The 21,159-nt window shown below is 41.9% G+C and overlaps 1 protein-coding gene across 10 annotated transcripts in view; it reads right to left on the reverse strand.

Moving 5' to 3' along the window:
• Positions 1 to 21,159, reverse strand: part of RBFOX1 (RNA binding fox-1 homolog 1) — a 431,904-nt gene that overhangs the window by 98,676 nt on the left and 312,069 nt on the right. For all 10 annotated transcript variants that reach the window (XM_068967487.1, XM_068967484.1, XM_068967480.1 and 7 more), the window contains one exon: positions 10,854 to 10,907. In XM_068967487.1, coding sequence (XP_068823588.1) covers positions 10,854 to 10,907 — 54 coding nt within the window. The remainder of the gene's footprint in view (positions 1 to 10,853; positions 10,908 to 21,159) is intronic.

Consider the following 21,159-nt stretch of genomic DNA (forward strand, 5'->3'; position numbering starts at 1 on the left):
TGGTGACCTATTTCGTTCTCTTGGTTTTGCTTGTTTAACAAAGTAGTAGCAAATTGGTAACTACTATTCTATTTTGATTGGGGGCTTCCCTGGTGGCCCAAGGGTAAAGAATCTGCCGGCTAATGCAAGAGACATGGGTTCCATCCCTTCGTTGAGAAGATCCTCTGGAGAAGGAAATGGCAGCCCACTCCAGAATCCTTGCCTGAAAAATCCCAGGGACAGTGGAGCCTGGTGGGCTACAGTCCATGGGGTCGCAAGGAATCTGACATGACTTAGCGATTAAACAACAAAAACATACCGTTTTGATTGACCAACAACATAATGCTAAATGTAACAGAATTAATAGAAAACATCTTAAGACTGGGAAGTAACTGCAAAACACTTGGTATCTCTTTCAATTTGCACATTTCATTTACCTATCTCACAGCCTCCTCCTGAAGATATTTTAGTGTGCAGTCTCTGCTCCTGAAGATACTTTAGAGTGCAATCTCTGCTTGGGGTTAAACACAAATTACAAATTGTGCTTTGGCTGGAAACAGTGGTGTTTACAAGAGTCTGCAAAGGAGTTAGATGGGTTTTCTCCCTCTCTGCCTCTCATCTTCTGTGGTAAGAACCTCTAGTCTACCAGGCTTCTCTGTCCATGGGATTTCCAGGCAAGAGTACTGGAGTGGGTTGCCATTTCCTTCTCCAGGGGATCTTCCTGACCCAGGGATCAAACCCAGGTCTCCTGCATTGCAGGCAGACGCTTTAACCTCTGAGTCACCAGGGAAGTCCGTATTCTACGATGCTATAAGAGTCCAAAACACCCAAAAGCTCTCCCTCGTGCCCCGTTCTTATACTTGACTTCCTATTACAGGACTGGATTTTAGGAGGAACTGGGTGTACTCATGGGATGGTTGTAGAGATTCATCTTGAAATTCCTTCTTATCCCAGATTAGGTTTAAATCCTGACCTCTTTCTTTTGGTGAGAATAAAAAATACTTCAATTTTGAATCTCTCAAAGAGCACATGCAGGCTAAGTTGCTCAGTTGTATCTGACTCTTTGTGACCCAAAGGACTGTAGCCTACCAGGCTTCTCTGTCCATGGGATTTCCCAGGAAAGAATTTTGGAGTGGGTTGCCATGCCTTCCTCCAGGGGATCTTCCTGACCCAGGGATTGTACCCACATCTATGCCCCCCTTTACCACTAGCACCACCTGGGAAGCCCCTCTCAAAGAGGAATAAGGTATATAAACATGCCTCTCACACTACACACACACACACACACACACACACACACAGAGGCTGACAACAAGCACACTATTTCACCTGGTGAAAATTGGTTTTGAAAATGACAGAGAAGTAATATAGTGGGTTTCAGTCTTTACAATACTGCATGTATCAATATAGCAAACAAACACTAGAAATATACAAATAAACTCATATTTTTCTTTAGAGGAAGTATCAGTGATATTGGGGTGTTCTTGTTTTTCAAATGATACTGAGTTTAATACAATTATGAGTGTGTATCGATTAACCTTTGCATCAGATTTAAATGTATAACCCATTAACTAATTTAATCTGTCTCAAAAAAAATAACAGCCATTGGCATTATTCTTTGAATAATCCTTGTTTAGTTTCCATAATGGTATACAGCTTAATGAAAAACTCATTAGGATGTATCGTGCAGCATAATTAATTCTGGCTGATTCTTTTGGTGTTAATAGCTAATGCAGATGCTGGATTCCATTTTCCATTGGCTTTATTAATTTTTCATAAACCAATATTTTGACTGTAATGGGTTGTAACAGTTCCATAGAAGTTCTGGAATTGCATTAACTGTCATCAATGCAGTTAGTCTAAGTAGGGTTTTGCCATTTATGTGTTGATTCTTCAACACTACATTTTTTAAAAAGAAAAAGGGACAACTTCATTTTATGCTTAGAGAGTAAGTATATACATATAATTAACATAAAGTATATTAAACAATATTTGGCCAGTTTGTCTCTATTTACACAACAACTTAATTGCCTGGGCTAATAACAGCAAACCATAAATTTTGAAGGGAAAACTAAAAGTGGAAAGCAAAACAAAAAAGTCTTAGAAACAAAATGCTTTATGACAGAACAGCAGCTCAAGCTAAAACTTAAAGAGAAAAATGAATCCATCTCATTTTTTAAAATCTCTGGTAATTTGCCTTCTTTCCTAAGAAAAGTTTTTAGATTAAAGCTAGGAGACATTCTATCAATGTAACAGCTTTGGTTATTGAACACCGTTTTGCTATCCTGGGGTCTGTCAAGAAGCCAGTTTCTGGGACTGGTGACCAGTCACCAATGTGTTCGCACATCTTCCAGTCTTTCAGGGTTAATCCACATATATTCCTCATGATTAGACTCCTACTTGTTTTGAATATAGATCTGGGTACTAACTCATCACTAAGTGTTCTTCTTTTTTTTATCAGAGCTTTCAATAGGAGTGTGTGTCTGTGTGTGTGTTAGTCACTCAGCTGTGTCTGACTCTTCGTGAGTCCATGGACTGTAGCCCGCCAGGCTCCTCTGTCCAAGGGATTCTCCAGGCAAGAAGACTGGAGTGGGTTGCCATGCCCTCCTCCAGGGAATCTTCCTGACCCACGGATCGAACACAGGTCTCCTGCATTGCAGGCAGATTCTTTACTGTCTAAGCCATCAGGGAAGCCTTTGTCAACCCTCAGAAGATAAACCAGAATGCAGATTACGGTATTATCAAGTCTTTGGCAACTTTTCTCTAGAAGGTCCTCTCTGATCTTAGCCAATCCTTTGCAGCCTTTGGAGAAACCTGATTTTGCCCCAGTAATTCCCATCTCAAATGAACATCAAGTGCTTGTATTATTTTTGTTTCTTTTTAGAATTTTCTCAATGGATTCTGAAGATAAAGGTTGAGAAACTCCTTTGTATACTACCAAATTCCTTCTTACTCAGCCCTAAAATGCCTTTCTCTCTGCCTTCTTTCCTGGCAAACTCTTACTTATCCTTTCACAACTAATTTATGGCACCCCTTTTAAGGCAGAGAGCCTGGCTATTTTCCAGTCTTCCAGGAGGTACCATTATTTATTATGTGTGTGCACGCATGCTCAGTCGCTTCAGTCATGCCTGACTCTTTGCAACCCTATGGACTGTAGCCTGCCAGCTTCCTCTGTCCATGGGATTCTCAAGGCAAGAATATTGGAGCGGGTTGCCATGCCCTCCTCCAGGGGATCTTCCTGACCGAGGGATCGAACCCATGTCTCTTGTGTCTCCTGTATTGCAGGCAGATTCTTTACCACTGAGCCACTGGGAAGCCTGTTATTTATTATACCTGAGTTTGAATATTGCTCTGCCAAATTCTGGAGGGAATCACTGCTACCCCAGGGACCACCACAGTGCTTGGTGTTTCCTAGGTCCTCGATGCTGTTACTCTGATATAAAGGATGAGTTAAGGGAAGCCAGTGGTATGTGTGAATTTATTCACAGCCTCTCTCTGTGGCCCTCCCATGATGGACATCATGTAACTGAGTGACAGCCAGCTGACCTCATGGGTTCGTGCAGTATTGTGTAATTGCTACCAAGTGCAATGCTAAACAGAAATACAACGCCTCCCCAGGGAATAAGCTTTGTATTTATTTCTGCAGGGGATCTTCCCGACCTAGGGATCGAACCTAAGTCTCCTAAATCGTAGGCAAATTCTTAACTGTCTGAACCACCAGGGAAGCCCTGAAAAGGGTTACGCTCATAGGATATACAGATTCTTCACATGCTAGTTCTGTGATTTAAATGAATGAGAGAAACTCTCCGTGAAACCTTGGTTTCATAATTTCTATAATGAAGACAAGGCTATAACATTTATATAAGAATGGGAGGAAAGACAGAATTTGGCACAGAGGAAGTGCCCAAAGTTGGCTTATGTTGCTGATGTTTCAAATTGCTGAGTATATTGAATAGGGCAGCCTAGAACTTTCCCTGTGAAATTTATCCAGAGCCACATACCTGAACCTCATCTTCCTCCCATGGGCTAAAGGTGGGGCATCTCCTACAAGGACCATCTCGTCACTCCTCGTTTTGGGGGGAGCTCGCCTCGATGGCCTTTCCATGCAATAGAATGGGGACACGTTTATTTAGGAAATGCCGTTTGCACCACATAAGCAAGTTCTAATCCTATTTGAAGATCAAAAATGCCCACAGGGCTCCATCAAAGCTGAGCTGCAGTCCCTCTGTGGGACAGGGAAGGACGCAGATAAAAATTAAGGCCAAATGTGGGCTGGGCTGGGATGAAATCTGACAAGACAGATGCAGGGTGGAGAGGGGAGAAGCATAGTGAATTGCAGCTGAAAGGGGAGGCAAAGGTAAACAGATGTACAAGATAAACTCTTTGAAGTGGAACATTTCCAGGCTGAAAATCCTTTGCTTGGGGACTTCAATCTGGACTCTTCTGTTCCAGTTCACTGGAGTGCACTGCACTGGAATCTGGCAGATGTGTAAATTATACAAAATATCACCGAGCCAAAGGTCACTCTCTGCATGAGGAGCAGCTCCTCACCGCTGTGGCTCTGAGGCCAGGCAGGGCTGGTCCTCTGGGTGGCTCCAAGGAAGTGTAGAGCCATAGAGGGGGCATCCCTGGTGGCTCAGCGGTAAAGAATCCGCCTGCCAATGCAGGAGATGTGAGTTCAATCCCTGGGTCAGGAAGATCCCCTGGAGAAGGGAATGGCACCCCACTCCAGGATTCTTGCCTGGAGAATCCCACGGACAGAGGAGCCTGGCAGGCTAATGTACACAAGATCACAAAGAGTCGGACATAACTGAGCAACTAAGCACATACTCTTTCAAGATGCTAAGACCATTACCCAAAATGGGGCATGCTTGGTACCCAGTCTTTTGGTAGATTATCTCAAGCCCAACCCAAAGTCTAGGACTGTGACTAAATTTTTCAACAGCAACAAATGTCAGGCTAACCCAGATTCTGGACAAATCTTACTTTTGTCAGAAGCTACTGTATCCAAATTTCAGGAAAGGAATTGGAAAGAAGTCCATCCAAAAGTGTGGCTAAAGGTCATTCTATTAGTTGTAATGGACTCAACAAAGTCAAGTGGGGGTAAAGGGGCAGCTGGCAGGGAGACCTACATCTAACCTTCTTCTGACCCAATTCTTAGATGAATCATGGTTCACAGTGGCCAAGAGCTCACAGAAAACCAATACCTTGGTTCAGGTAATCCAAGGTCAAATACAGCTGCCCTTTCAAGATGTGCAATCTCACAGTGCTCATCCATCCTCTTCATTTTTAGCCTTTATATTGAGATCCCAATCCTCTTTCCCATCACCTAGCCTGGTATCAAGTCATGTGGCCCGTGGCCAGGTTTGTGCTGACGTGGACACAATCAATCCAGGCGACTTCAGCGATCACACTAATCTCTTATATTTCTATCTTACCTTAGAGTCTGCGAAGTTCTCTTATACTCATTATTGTATCTGATCCTCCCTATAACCCCAGGATAACCTAGTTTTAAGACCTGGCCACTTTTCAAATGTGACTTTGCAGCCAACGTATGCCCTTCTTGGAGTACGTGACATTTTGTTTCACACCCCACCCCCAAACCAGAAATATTTATTTTCAGAAGGAAGATCCACTCAGGACCTCCTTTCTTTCCCCTCTCCCCACTGCCAAATCCACTAATGATAACAGTGTCACTCAGACTATTGTTCATCATCTTCAAGGTCTCCAAGTTAATTGGCTCTGTATCTCTCTCCTTTTGATTTTATGTGTTTCCAGTCATCAAAACCTAACCCTATCTTAGACGTGCAATGCACTGGAAGATCTTTTCCTTTCTCCACTGATCACGACTTGTGGAGTAATTTAACTCCGTTCCAATTTTCCTCTGCAGGCGGGGTGCTCCCCATCCACGGAAGTGAGTTATGCATGTTCAAGTGGTGCATCTTATGAATCTTGTTAAGCTCTGCTGCCTTATAGCCCCACTGATGGAATATTTAATCACAGAAATGAGTTGGCAGATATGATAAACAGTGTGTGTGAGCTCTGTAGCCATCTTACCAGCAACTAAGAAATGGATGAATTTGCCATTTGTCAGCACTGTGTCGACAACTGTGTATAGCCTTCTGTTATTTATTTTTATTTTGCTTCACTTATGTGTGAAGATTAAAAGTACTTTCCATCAACAGTTTTGTTGGCTTGATATCATGATTATCCCTTAAGGATATAATTTTAAAAAAATCTCTTGTCACAATGACAGGGAAAGTGTTGAGGTCTTTCCCTCAGTGTTGAGATCCCTGTTGAGTTCTCCTCTTAAAAATCTTATTTCTAATTACACTAAGTAACTTGAGAAATGCTATTGGCAATGGGCTTCTCAGGTGGTGCTAATGGTAAAGACCCTACCTGTCAATTCGTGAGACTCAGGTTTGATCCCTGAGTCAGGTAGATCCCCTGGAGGAGGGAATGACAACCCACTCCAGTATTCTTGCCTGGAGAATCCCATGGACAGAGGAGCCTGGGGGCTACATCCCTAGGGTTTCATACAGTCAGACACGACTGAAATGACTTAGCATGAGCACACTGGCAACAGATATTTGCAGACATTCTACTTCTATTTAGTACCTTCAATTTTATTTTGACTCTAAAATGGGATGCTCATAGAAGCTGACTGGAGTCTTTGAAACTCACCTGGGCTTTTTTTTTTTTTTTTTCCTATTGACTTATCAATCATTTGTCATGAGAATACGCCTCAAGGAGTCTGAAGATCATTAGGCTTAGAAAAAAAATCATCAATGCTGCTGCTTAATTTTATAGAAAAACACCTACTTGTCTTTGGAGGAGATTTATATACGTTCATAGAATATGCTGATTTAGGTATATCTGCTTCTGGAGACTGGTACTGGATAAGCATTTAAAAGAGTCCTTACAGGCATAACTTGATGAGAGTTCAGAAAAACCACCCCCAGTGAAAGACCTTTCATAACAGGTTTCTAAATGGTTCCCCTGGAACGTGTGTGCGAGGGAGAGTGTGTGTCATAATTTATCAAAGCAAATTAATACTGTTCAGCTAGTAATTAAAGATCCTCATTAAGAGGTGTGACTGTTCTCCCCACCCCCACCCTGCATTAGCAATAAGAATGCACTCAGGGCGTCAAGAGGGTATAGATGAAAATCAATAACCTGCCATTTTATAATTAAAGAGAAAATAAATGTTAGGGAAAAGTCCACTAAATTAGGAAAATTACCTTAAGGAGAAATTGAAAATATTGATTTTAATTTACAAAATATGTGGACTTTTCCTGCCCCATTCTGGGAGACAATTGGAGGCTGGGTTGTTAATTCTGTATAAGCTTCAGAAAATCAATGATTATACTATGGGGATATGGTGATCTTTGTCATTAATGCAAAAATCTTATATATAGAAATGACTAATAAAATAAGGCTGGTTCTCTATCTCAGGTAGATACAGTGCTGACCTGTGAAATACCCACAGCAAATCAATGACAAGGTCTTCATTTCAGCTCTGGGGCACATTCAAAATTCCAAGATAAATCCTGACTATTTTTATAGTTGGGGAAATTTCGAATGCCCCCTAGATTCTTAGTCATGGGTATTTAAATGGATAACATAAGGCATTATACCTGGTTATGGAAATGAATACGTTCTACAGCTCTGTTTTGCATATATGCATTCCACACACACAGGTGCCTGAAATTTCAAATGGAAGCTAGCAGGATTCTCAGGGTTTATGGGTCTTCAAGTATTTCAAAAGAATTGTTCTGGAGTGTTGAGTTTGCAGCAACATTTTCCCAGATTTCTGAATATCATGAACTCTGGCAACCCACTCCAGTATTCTTGCCTGGAGAATCCCATGGACAGAGGAGCCTGGCGGGCTACAGTCCACGGGGTCACAAATAGTCAGACATGACTGAACACCCATGCATGCACACACGCACAGTCTACCTACACAAACATACAGGCAAAAAGAGACAGCCTCTGGTTATGAAGGACGGCCCAGATACCGGCCACACCAAACACAAATGTTCAGATTTCTCAAGGAACATTTACTTATCTGTCCTCCCCTACCCCACTTTTTTTTTAGATTCAAGTTTACTGGAGCAGCCCATAGAAATAATTACCCAGTTGTCCAGGCTCCTGAAAACTTCCCCTGACACAACCAGTTAATACATCTAAATATGACGGTGGATTCCCTGGAGGAGGAAATGGCAACCCACTCCAGTATTGTTGCCTGGAGAATTCCATGGACAGAAGAGCCTGGCGGGCTACAGTCCATGGGGTTGCAAACAGCTGGACACAACTGAGCAACTGATCACAAGCAGCATGCATGGTGGTTGGAATAATCCAAAACGATCATTTCATTTTTCTCTTTAATTTGACTTATTTGGACAGAGTAGTAATGTGATCTACTATCAGAAGGCATGCTCAGTAAGAATGATGACTTGTAACATTCATAAAAAAGAAAGCAAAATAAGCTGGTTGCAAAGAACACAGGCTCTTAACTTCAATTCTAGCCGGCTTCTTACCAGCTGTGAAATCTTAATTCCATGATGCAAACTCTTTGGACTTTAGTTTCCACATTTGGGAAACTGCTGTGAAGATTCAAATACATTAATGTAGGTAAAGCGCTTAAAACAGTGCCTGACCAAAAAATACTCAGTCAATAGTAACCCTTATAATAACTGATTCTTTCCCTGGAGTCCAATGACCTGACTTTTGAGGCTGGGCCCAGGGCTCATTTCAATGGTTGCTCTAACGCTCTAAGAGTTATACAGATTCATTTATTCTTATATGTGTAAGTCATTCTGGATGGTTTCTTCTGAATTAACAACCTCTTAGATACTCACATACATGCAAAGAGGTTTGAAATCACTTCTAAGGGAGATATTTGGTGTTTTCCTGGTTGCATGAGCCAAAGGTGAACAGAAATTATATTGCATGGGGCTGAAAAAATGCACTTTCTGCTCTCTGATTCAATTCACACATTCATACTCTACCTCCTAGGACAGTGTCAAGCTTCCTGTTCTTGATCTCATTATTCTGGGGGAGAAGACATATACATTGGCACACACACAGAGAAAATCTGCCACCTTTCTATTCTAGCAACTCCATCTCACTGGGCACCACCTGCAAATACACAGAAGCTGCTTTCCAACTTCCTCCTTGCCCTTTCAGGAGATTTCATTTCTTTGGAGCTTTGAACAACCCCAGAAATGTCTGTGCCCTAAGCCCCGAAGCACTAGGCCTCTCTCACACTGAGAAGAGAATCTTTTAGTCTAGTGGGTCACCCAGAATTCAGCAGAATCAGCTCTCCATTAACTTTTCCCTTATGCCAGAGAGGTGGGGCATTAACTGATTTATCTGTATTTCCCCAACATTTATATGGTGCTGGTTATGCACCAATACTCTTCATATATCAACCCATGTAATTCTTATAAATACTTGTGAGTTTGTTACTACCACCATCTCCCACGGAACAGATGAAGATGCTGAGGCACAGAGAGGTTAAGCAACTTGCCTAGAGTCACACATCTGGTAAGCAGAGAAACCAGGATTCCATCCTAGGGTGCCTGAGAGTAACATCCATGTTCCTCTGCTATGTGTCCTCTTGGGAAGTGGATCCCAACACATAATCATGGGAAGTCTCAAAGCTAGGTCCCTCCCCCTCCCTCCCATAAAAGTTAGCACAACTATTTCACTATTAGAATCCCTTGATGTATCCCAGGCTTGTAATAAAATTCACACATGAAGAACAACTCCAAACACTGTCTAAAATCTGGAACTCAGCTATCATGTTGGGCCTTTCCAGATTTATCATCTTTTACAGTCAAGTTGGTTTTTGTGCTAGAGCAGCTATTGAAGTTTCCTATACTCCTTTGTCATCCACTAAGGTCAGTGTTGACTTTCAGGAAAATGACTGATGTAGAGCATCTCAGAAGAGAGAAAGCAAGGGCAGTGGCTTACCATCAAGAGATTACAAAAGAGTGGATATAGACCAACGGGTCATTGATCTCTCCTTATTAAAAAACAAGGGCCACATTGAAGCAAGACTTCTTCTCAACCTCTACATGGCAAATCTACTAACGTTGATTAGGTTGAACATCCCAGATGTTCAATGCAGCTTTGCTCATGAGCAGGAAAAATAACTGATAGAAGTTAACAGGCAAAGCCAAGCAAAAAAATAAAAAACCAGTCTCAGCTGCTGTTGTTTCCAGGTTACTCTCTCCCCAAATTTGATGACCACGTTTTCTGGGACAGAGGATTTGAGTGGTAGTTGGTGGGTGGCAAGGAAGGGATGAGGAGAAAGATATAGGCCCTTGAAGGCAAAGCAGAGAGAAAGGGAACCACTACGGAACACTGATTAATGGAGAAAGAAGGAGAACTTAACTTTCCTAATTTTCTAAATATTTCTCTTCGCAATTCCAACTCACTGCCACATGATTGGAATAATTAATCTAATTCTCTGCTTTGCCAAGGGAAAAAAAATGCAACTCCAAATGGAAAGGTATGGCTAAAAAACACATTCAGGCACATTGAAAGAAAACCTGCATAAACAGCCGTCCATTTGTTCAAAGGCTCTTGAACAAAATCTCAATGCTTTTTTTGAGGCAAAATCTATGTGAAACATCACAAGGGGCTGTGGCCCCATGCTTATATCATAATGTAACTTACATGATTCCCCTTTATTTTTTTTAAGATGTTTTGAACACTTTTGGTTTTGCCTTAAAAAAAAATCATTCAGGACTTGGGAGGATAGGAATTTATTGGTTCAGATTATTTGATGAAACTCACTCTTTATGGGCAGGCAAAGCACATTTAGAAAAGACAAAGAAAACATCATGCAAAGAGGAACTCTTTACCTGCATAGAACTCAGGACTGTACACTGCACCCACAACTGGATTCAATTTCCAGCCTTAAAACAAATACACAAAAATGTTATCACATTTGATTCAACAACTCATATCATTGCAAGTTAACCACAAGACAAATGGGTTGGCGTATTTTTTTTTTTTTATGGATTTATGGCCTTTTTTGATTTTCTGCCTACACACGTTAATAGCATGGAAACTACTGACCAGCTACAGATGAACCTTTTGAAAAGGATATGGTAATTGATTCTGCCTCATATCCATATTTTATAGAGCCTCTATAATAACTGAAATATTCTGTTCTTCTTTCATGTATTGCTGCTAGATAATCCATCACATCTCTTTGTATTAAGTTTGCAAAATTTTGGAAGCTCACATAAAACGGAATTCTTTTAGAAACATTCTTCAGTTCAGTTCAGTTCAGTTCATGTTCAGTTCAGTTCAGTTCAGTTCAGCTCAGTCATGTCTGACTCTTTGTGACTCCATGCACTGCAGCACGCCAGGCCTCCCTGTCCATTGCCAACCCCCCAGAGTTTATTCAAACTCACGTCCATTGAGTCAGTGATGCCATTCAACCATCTCATCCTCTGTCGTCCCCTTCCCCTCCTGCCTTCAATCTTTCCCAGCATCAGGGTCTTTTTTTTAATGAGTTAGCTCTTTGCATCAGGTGGCCAAAGGATTGGAGTTTCAGCTTCAGCATCAGTCCTTCGAATGAATATTCAGGACTGATTGCCTTTAGGATGGACTGGTTGGATCTCCTTGCAGTCCAAGGGACTCTCAAGAGTCTTCTCCAACACCACAATTCAAAAGCATCAATTCTTCCGTGCTCAGCTTTCTTCACAGTCCAACTCTCATATCCATACGTGACCACTGGAAAAACCAAAGCTTTGACTAGACGGACCTTTATTGGCAAAGTAATGTCTCTACTTTTTAATATGCTGTCTAGGTTGGTCATAACTTTTCTTCCAAGGAGCAAGTGTCTATATTCTAACAATTGTCATTCCTAATTGTGACCCAGAGACCCTATAGAATTCCAAAGTGCTTTCTAAAACCCCAATAAAATGACATTCATTCACTACAGATTGTGTGGAATACATTTCAAATCAGTCAAGAACCATACAAATTCTTAGTCAATGAATGATATCTAAGAGAACATTCAAATAACCTGTATATAGGATTAACAGAATTTTGTAATTTTCCAAATGTTCTGCATGGTGCATTTTCTGTAAAATAAATCCTGGCCCTTTAGAAACTTCTACCTCAGCAAACAGCAAACAAGATTATCTGCAAATCAGGAAGCTATCTGCACTACACACCCATTGCACACTATTTAGGGAACAAACTATGGGTTTCCCTGGTGGCTCAGTGCTAAAGAATCCGCCTGCAATGCAGGTGGCACAGGGTCAGGCCCTGGGTTGGGAAGACCCCCTGGAGAAGGGAATGGCAGCCCGCTCCAGTGTTCTTGCCAGGGAAATACCATGGACAGAGGAGCCTGTCAGGCTACAGTCCATGGGTTCTCAAGACACAATTTGGTGATTAAACCACCAGCTCAAAAAATGATCATACTTCAGGGTTTGGTGATTAATTCCTGTTACTTCTGGTATTCTGTGTGTGTGTGTGTGTGTGTGTGTGTCTGTGTGAAGGCATCTATTATAGAACTGCTGAAAGACAGAGAAGGACAGGTATGGGAAACCCTGTGTCCTTGGGCTGAAGGTTAAACACCAGAGGTCCTTTACTAAATGCTCCTGAGAAAAAGCAATGGTGAGAGTTGTGATATGAGAGAAGGTATTTCTGACAAGTACTCTTGGGGCTTTTTCTGGAAGGGAAAGGTGTGCCATCCCATTGCCTGGTACAAGTGATGCACCTATAAGAACAGCCGAGAGGTAGCCACAACCTACTGAGCCACTAAGGAAGCATGCGTGTGTGTGTGTGTATTCAATCATGTCTGACTCTTTGTGACCCCACGGACTGTAGCCACTGAGGAAGACAGATAGAGTAAGTACCCTACAAATGAACAAGTTCCATTCTGAGAGCATGTGCATAAGTCCAGTTTGTTCGTAAGTCCAACAAAGTTAGCTTAGGTACCCAACTGACACAACTAGCTATACAGGTTTATAATACTGTGCACACAAATAATATAAAAAAAAACAAAAAATAAAGAAGACGTTTTTAATCTTATACCTTGTAACAGTACCTTGAAAAGGACGGTAGTATAACGGCTGGCATCCAGGGGCTGGCATCAAAGGAACAGGCAAGAAGAGAAGGGAAAGGAGGTGGGAGATGGTAGAACTGAAGGATCGTCAGCAATAGGAGATGAAGGGCGGGATGCGATTTCATTCATGCCGGACGCTGATGGAATGCGTCTATCATCTATCTGTCTGTCCATCCACTCACCCATCCAAGTGTATCATTTCTATTATCTGTCTTTGCTTGATCAATCAACCTATCAGCTCTTATCAAAGCTGATGTCTTCTTGGCACGCCCCTTCATGGCGTGATCTATCTACCAATGGTCTACCGGTTTACTAAGTCTCCCTACAGAGAACTTTCAATCAATGTAAACATAAAAGAAACAAAACAATACTCTCCCTCCTCAGGAAATCCGTGCCATCTCACAGTCACAAGCATTAATCGAGAGAGATAAATGGTTAGGTCTCTACAAGAAGCCAGCTTGGATCTGTGAGCAGCGAAATCCAACGAGACTGCGCAGGGGGCCCTGGGAACATCAGAAGAGGGTTTTCCCTTCTCCTCATCACTGGTCCTGTCTCTTATACAAGCCTACTATACACCCACTGGAGGAGAGACAAAGGCATTTCTGAACCACATCTCAGCCATGGAAACCTAACGTCTCATTTCCCTCCTCCCTCTGAAGTGGGTTTCTCACCAAGATATCCCCCTTCAGCAAATGGCATCTCCATCCACTTTGTTCCTCGAAACAAAATTCTTGGTCAATAATGCCTTGATACTCCCTTAATCCTCACATATCCTGTACCATCCATTAAAAAATCCTATAGGTTAGACTTTGAACAGGTACTTCTTCTCTCTCTACATCCCTCTCTTACCAATGCCGTCATGCCAGCCTAGACATTTCTACTTCTTAAGTATATAGCAACAAACAAGTCCACACAATCTAGCCCAAGTCCATTTATTTGGTACCACTGTTCCTCTCCCTCCAATCTATGTGATACTGGCCTTTTAAATCTTTTCAAAAGAACTAAAGATCCTTCTGGATCAATCTAGAGCATTCTGAATTGTACCCACTGCTTGCTCTGCTTGGACAAATCTGCCCAGTACTCAAAGTTTACCAGCTATGACAAACCCAGACTGCATAAAAAAGCAAAGGCATCCCTTTGCCAAAAAAAGTTCCGTCTAGTCAAAGCTATGGTTTCTCCAGCAGTCATGTACATATGTGAGAGTTGGACCATAAAGAAGGCTGAGCACCGAAGAAATGATGCCTTTGAAATGTGGTGCTAGGGAACTCTTGAGAGTCCCTTGGACTGTAAGATCAAACCAGTCAATCCTAAAGGAAATCAAGCCTGGATATTCATTGGAAGGACTGATGCTGTAGCTGAAGCTCCAATACTTTGGCTACTTGATGCGAAGAGCTGACTCATTGGAGAAGACCCTGATGCTGGGAAAAACTGAAGGCAAAAGGAGAAGGGTGTGACAGAGGATGAAATGATTGGACAGCATCACCAACTCAATGGATGAGTTTGTGCAAACTCTGGAAGACAACGAAGGGCAGGGAAGCCTGGCATGCTGCAGTCCATGGGTTGCAAAGAGTCAGACTCAACTGAGCAATTGAACAACAACATCCTCTCCAGGGCAGGCTGCCTAATGTCTCTCCCTTCTCCACTCTTCAGGGTGTTCCCTGATGCAATTCCCAGCTTTGTTTTCTGCAAAGCAGTTAACACCGCCTAGATTTCTCTTTTTTCTTTCTTCGCTTGCTCTTAATTGTTTCTATAACCACCCTCCCTCATTAAAATTGATGGTAAAGCGAGCGGGACTGACTGCTGTCTGAGGTGAATTCCCAACATATAAAACCGTGTGTTTGGCTCCATAAATATTTACTTAGTTTTGCTCTAAAGAAACTGAAAGAATAAAGAGCTTTTTTCTAATGGACTCATTCCTTTTTGGCTATGCTCTCCTTCCAACCATTGATGACCTGCTTCCTTATACACATCTACAAAAAAGGGGGGGGCACCATTAGGGTGACTATCTTCAAGGGAAAGGCAATAAGAATCCAGCTCTTGAAAATCACCTCTGCTCAGACTTAACAGGGCTCTTGCAGGCTTATGTAAATGCATGCAAATCACATGCAAATGGTCTCCTAGTCCCTTCCACTACTTCTAGTACCTGGAAGGGACCCTTGGGATCACCCTGCTGGAGACAGGAGCCTACACTGTCAGGAAGATGGACAAAATGATCCCAATTTTAATTTCTAAGGCAGTTTGTGTTTGTCCCCAGGCCTCGCGAATTCAGAGATTTTGATCAAGGACATTAAACCGAACAATGAGGCTTACACCAAACAGAGAATGGCTGATAAAAGCGCATGGCTCCCAGCCCCCCAGAGCCCCATACAAGAAGGCAATGGAGCAGACACCAGCCACATGGGGGTCTCACTCCACATCAGACGCAAGAGCTGTTTAGAGGGACCCCTCTGCGGCCTGGCTTCAAGGGGCTGCCTCCAAATCAGTGCTCCCCTCCTTAAATTCAGCTTCTTAAAGGTCATCTGCCAGCCTTCTGTAGAAAACACTGGCTGAGGTCCTTAGTGTTAACTATGGCTGTTCAGTTCAGTTCAGCTCAGTCGCTCAGTCATGTCCGACTCTTTGCGACCCCATGAATAGCAGCACACCAGCCCTCCCTGTCCATCACCAACTCCCGGAGTTCACTCAGACTCACGTCCATTGAGTCAGTGATGCCATCCAGCCATCTTATCCTCTATCGTCCCCTCCTCCTCCTGCCCCCAATCCCTCCCAGCATCAGCATCTTTTCCAATGAGTCAACTCTTCTCATGAGGTGGCCAAAGTACTGGAGTTTCAGCTTTAGCATCATTCCTTACAAAGAAATCCCAGGGCTGATCTCCTTTAGAATGGACTGGTTGGATCTCCTTGAAGTCCAAGGGACTCTCAAGCATCTTCTCCCACACCACAGTTCAAAAGCATCAATTCTTCAGCTATGGCTGTATTGGGTGTTAAAAGACAGGTCTGAATGTGCACACAAACAAATCAACACATGTCTTCTCCAGGGCTTTGCTGAGTTGAATTTCAAGGAAAACACATTCAAGAAAGCACCCTTAAATGCCCGACAGGGGTTTCCAAAACTGTCCCGAGGCTTTCTAAAGACGTGTACTGCAGATGCCAGGAATCTGGTATTTGAAATGCTGCAGAAGGCAATGCCCAAAATGAAAAGTCATTTGCACATTGCATCCGGTTCTCTCAGTAACTTTTTCTTTTTTTGAAATACATGTTTATTGTCAACATTTAAATTTCATCTATGATACAAGATTTCTGCTTCTCTTCAAATATGAGCAGAAATGGCACCTTTAGGAATTCCCTACAGACCAATTTGCTGGGGTGACCAGGGACAACTCTCACTTAAGCCCCCAGTTTGTTCCCTGTTACATGCTTGGCTTGGGGGCCAAAAATCAGCCATCTTTTATGGTTACCCTGTGCTATTTTTTCTTTCTGCTGCTGCTGCTGCTAAGTTGCTTCAGTCGTGTCCAACTCTGTGCGACCTCATAGACGGCAGCCCACCAGGTTCCGCCGTCCCTGGGATTCTCCAGGCAAGAACACTGGAGTGGGTTGCCATTGCCTTCTCTGGTTTTTTCCTCCTAGAAGAGAACTGTTTTGCTTTGCTCAGTATGAAAATGAAAGAGAGTCAAAAAGGCTGCACATTTCTCAGACCGTCTCTGTTTATTTTACCTGGCCAGCCTCTGTTGGCATCCAAATATTTGATCCTTAAACTAGTATATCTATCTGCTTACTATCATAGCAAGAAATGGAACAAGCTGGCTATTTATTATTGAGATTATCATGATATTACATTTTTAGGGCACTTTGTGCCTGCCACTGTGTTGAGTATTTCATCTCCTGTGTGTGTATGTGCGCACGTGTGCACTTGTGAGCATTCATGCGCGCTCCATCACTCAGTTGTGTCTGACTCTTTGTGACCCCATGGACTGTAGCCTGCCCGTCTCCTCTGTCCATTGAATTTTCCAGGCAAGAACACTGGAGTCGGTTGCCATTTCCTCCTTCAGGAGATCTTCCCCACCCCAAGGATTGAACCCGAATCTCTTTCCGTCTCCTATGGAGACAGGTGCATTCTTTACCACTGAGCCACCAAGGAAGCTTCATCTCCATAATAACCACAAACATCCTATATAGTAGGTCCCATTATATCTACAGGTCCCATTTGAGAAAGCTCTTATGCAGAACGTTTCAACAGCCCCGCTGCAGGTCAACAGTCCCTAAAAAACAGAGGTGATATAAAATCCACCTCTATATAGTTTCGGGTCTTTTTGTTCAGTCTTCACCCTTCTTGAGAAAATAAAAGAGCTACACCCAACACGCACGCTTCTCCAACACTGAAGACATTCCTGGGATTATGGTTCTCCACTTATTTTACAAAGCAAATATTTGATCTCCAATGAGCACAGTAAACCCTAACTCTTCTCTGAGGCTTGATGACCTCAGGAAAACCCAGCAATATGGAAGTAGCCCACTCAACTTTCTCTTGATGGAGCTTTCAGATTGGGAGGGTTTTCCAGACTCTTCTATGTCATTCCACAGTCTTTTCGAGGCAAGCTCAAAGGTCCTGGGAAAGGGAATCCGCCTCCTCCACAGCATTATTAACTGTGCCCCTCTAGAGCAGAGAGTCCTAGCTATGTGTCTTACCATGTTTAGGATCCTGTCTTACTCATCACTGGAAATTTTGCAGCTGCTTAACACTTTGTTGGATGATTCACTGATATCCGAAAGGAATGCATGAAATGTGATGATGGCACTGATAGTTAGATTCTTTTCCATTTGAAGATGACCTCAAAATTCGATGACTTGAGTAAATCCATAATTTTGCTGAAGCCTGAGTTTGATGGTTTGTGAGGATGAATGAGGTAGCTAATGAATGAATCCCCCAAATCACTTAATTTTCTCATTTCCACGTGGCTTCATTGATCCTCACTTTTCTATTTTTTCCTCCAACTTTACTGAGGTATAATTGGTGTCTACATTGAAAATGTACCATTGTGGATTTGCTATACACACACATTGTAAAATCTTTGCCATAATCAAGCTAACCAACATATCCATCATCTCACACAGCTACCACTTTCTGTTTCTTTCTTTTTTGTGTTGTGATAAAATTTTCTATTAACACAGTCATGCTTGTTAAGGATCTAAGTGAAAGTGAAAAGTGAAAGTGAAGTCGCTCAGTCATGTCCAACTCTTTGCGACCCCATGGACTGCAGCCTGCCAGGCTCCTCTGTCCATGGGATTTTCCAGGCAAGAATACTGGAGTGGGCTGCCATTTCCTTCTCCAGGGGATCTTCCCAACCCAGGGATCGAACCTGGGTCTCTCCCCTTGTAGGCAGATGCTTTTACTGTCTGAGCCACCAGGGAAGTCCAAGGATCTAAGAGGGCCAAGGATCTATGTTTCCAGAATGTTGTATTGCATTTTATGGGAAACTTTATTTGTAGTGATGGCACTCATGAATTAAGGATTGATAAAGTCTTGAGAATCCTTTACTTGAATAGTAAAATTCTTCATGATCTCCTCTACGAAACCAACTGTCTTTATACAGTTAGAATTTTCTTTTTCTTTTTTTTAAAGTCAATTCTACTGTGACTATCCTTCCCCAGTTAGGTAACATACACAGTCTATGTAACAGGATAATCCCCTGAGTGTCCCCTTTCAGGTATACAGGTGAGAGACCCATGCGATTTATTTCCAGAAACTAAGAATGCAGGGTCCCCTGTAATGGGATAAGAGATATTTATGCCAACACATGGGCTTCCCAGGTGGCACAGTGGTAAAGAATCCACCTGCTAATGCCGGAGACAAAGGAGATGTGGGTGTGATCTCTGGGTTGGGAAGATCCCCTGGAGTAGGAAATGGCAACCTACCCCAGTATTCTTGCTTAGAGAATTCCCTGGACAGAGGAGCCTGGGGGGGCTACAGTTCATGAGGAGGCAGAGTCAGGCCTGACTAAGCAAACAAGCACTTGCCAAGGTGGCAGGAGTTTGGGGCTGCACATTGAATAATCTTTATGTTCTTGTAGCCAGTTGCCTGAGTGCAGTCCTGCAAAATGACAGGTGAAAGTGATGCACTCTTAATACCCGGCATGGCCACAGGATTTTGTTATGTCATAATAAAAGGAACAGATGTCATTAATTACTTCATCTCCACTAGCCTCAAATTTTACATCTTTACCACAGGAATAACTATGTCTTCTTTCTAAGACACTATGTAGACCCACTGCATTTAAAATGCTTAACATAATGCCGTACAGTCAGTATTCCAGAAATGTTGACTATTCATTGTGGCTTGAACTGTGTCTCCAAGGACCACAGGTCCAGTTTTCAGCCACTGGGGATGACATTGATCAGTAACCTTCTCTTTAAAATAAATATCTTTATATATGGCTTAAGGAATATTTGGCTTCCTTTGCCTTATTTTCTCACATCAGCAGCATACATGAACACTTATGCCTAGGCATGTGTGGTGCACACACACACACACACACACAATTGCTACTTCATAATTAAAGAAAATGCCCCACAGTCAGATTGGTGCCATCGTGCACTAACTCTGGCAAGCTACAGAGCTATCGTTTTTACCCAAGTAGAAAGACTCCATGACAGGCTAAATCAGAGGTTTGCTTCATTTCAGCACTGGGTATTCAAAGCCTGTTGCAGAATTTTTCTATACCATTTCAGGATTTGTCTTGGGTGGTTGAAAGCTGAAAAAATGGGTTAGCAGAATAAGTAATTCTTCCAGTCTTTCACCTTAGGGTGCTATCTCATTGAGGGGATATTTTTGTTTAACAGTGCACCTTTAAAATATCAGAACAAACAAATTAATTAATAAAGAAGAAAAACAAAAACAAAACTACCAAATGATAGTAGTATTGTTTACAACAGAAAAAAAAAAGGTCAATCAGTATGTAAGGTGGGAATAAATCCTTTGTATGGAATATTATGTAACCACTAGAAGGAATGAATGTAGTCTGTATGTATTTACATTGAAAGAACTCCATATTGATTTATAAAAGTCAATCAGAAATGATGTCTATACCATGACACCGTTTATATAAAAATCATACACATGCCACTGTATTGTATACTTATTACACATGTACACAAGAAAGTATAAAATAAAATATAGATAATAACCGTAATAGTGGCACCTTCCGAGGGGATAGGTGGGAAACCAACATGGCAGTGGTGTCATTCAAAATATATTTTAGCCTTGTCTTCCTCCCTTCCTCCCTTCCTTTCTCTCTCCCTCTTTCTCTTTTCATTTTCTAAATGTCTGTATTTTCATGTTTCATGTGTAATTAAAATGTTAAAATAAAAAATTCCATAAATTTTTCCTTAAGATTGTGATGAAATTGTTTTTTTTTAAAAATCCATAAAACAGAGGAAAAACACCTTCCATTCTCACAATGCAACTCAACCATAAACCTTTTGGGGGTAATGCCTACCTTAATTTAAATCATGCTATTTACATATAATTTCTTTTATTTTAAAACTTTTCATTCATTACGAGCCCCTTTGTAGTCTTCATCCTACTCATAATGAGCACTGTATCCCAAGAAACTCTAACTTATTATATTACATTCTTTCTAACTTTGGTACAATTAAGCATATGATTAGCATATGACATTTTCTCCTGCCCTCCCCAACCATATATCTTAAGAGACATTTCTTCTGAGGATTAAAACATCGAAATGTGTGAATATTTTAATAATTTTTCATATTTTGTAAGTCCTTATTATGAGGTGTTTTGAGATGTTTTCCTCTTGAGCAAGGGCAGAAATGCATTGTCCTGAAGGGGTCTGCAATACACAGCAAACATCCTCCCTTGCCCCAAATGCCACTTGGTAACCCAGAGAGAAGTGTGTAACATATTCATACATTCTGTTCTCAGTGTGGAAGTCATCATGAGGGATACTTCAGAAGTCTAATAGCTCCAGAGAAGATTCAAAGCCAGAATCAAATGCTGTAGTCCCACTTCCGGGAATGATTAGTGATCAGCGAGGAGGTGACGATTAAGGGAGAAACAAACAAAATGTTCA

Source organism: Capricornis sumatraensis, chromosome 3, assembly GCF_032405125.1.
Source record: "Capricornis sumatraensis isolate serow.1 chromosome 3, serow.2, whole genome shotgun sequence".
NCBI lineage: Eukaryota > Metazoa > Chordata > Mammalia > Artiodactyla > Bovidae > Capricornis > Capricornis sumatraensis.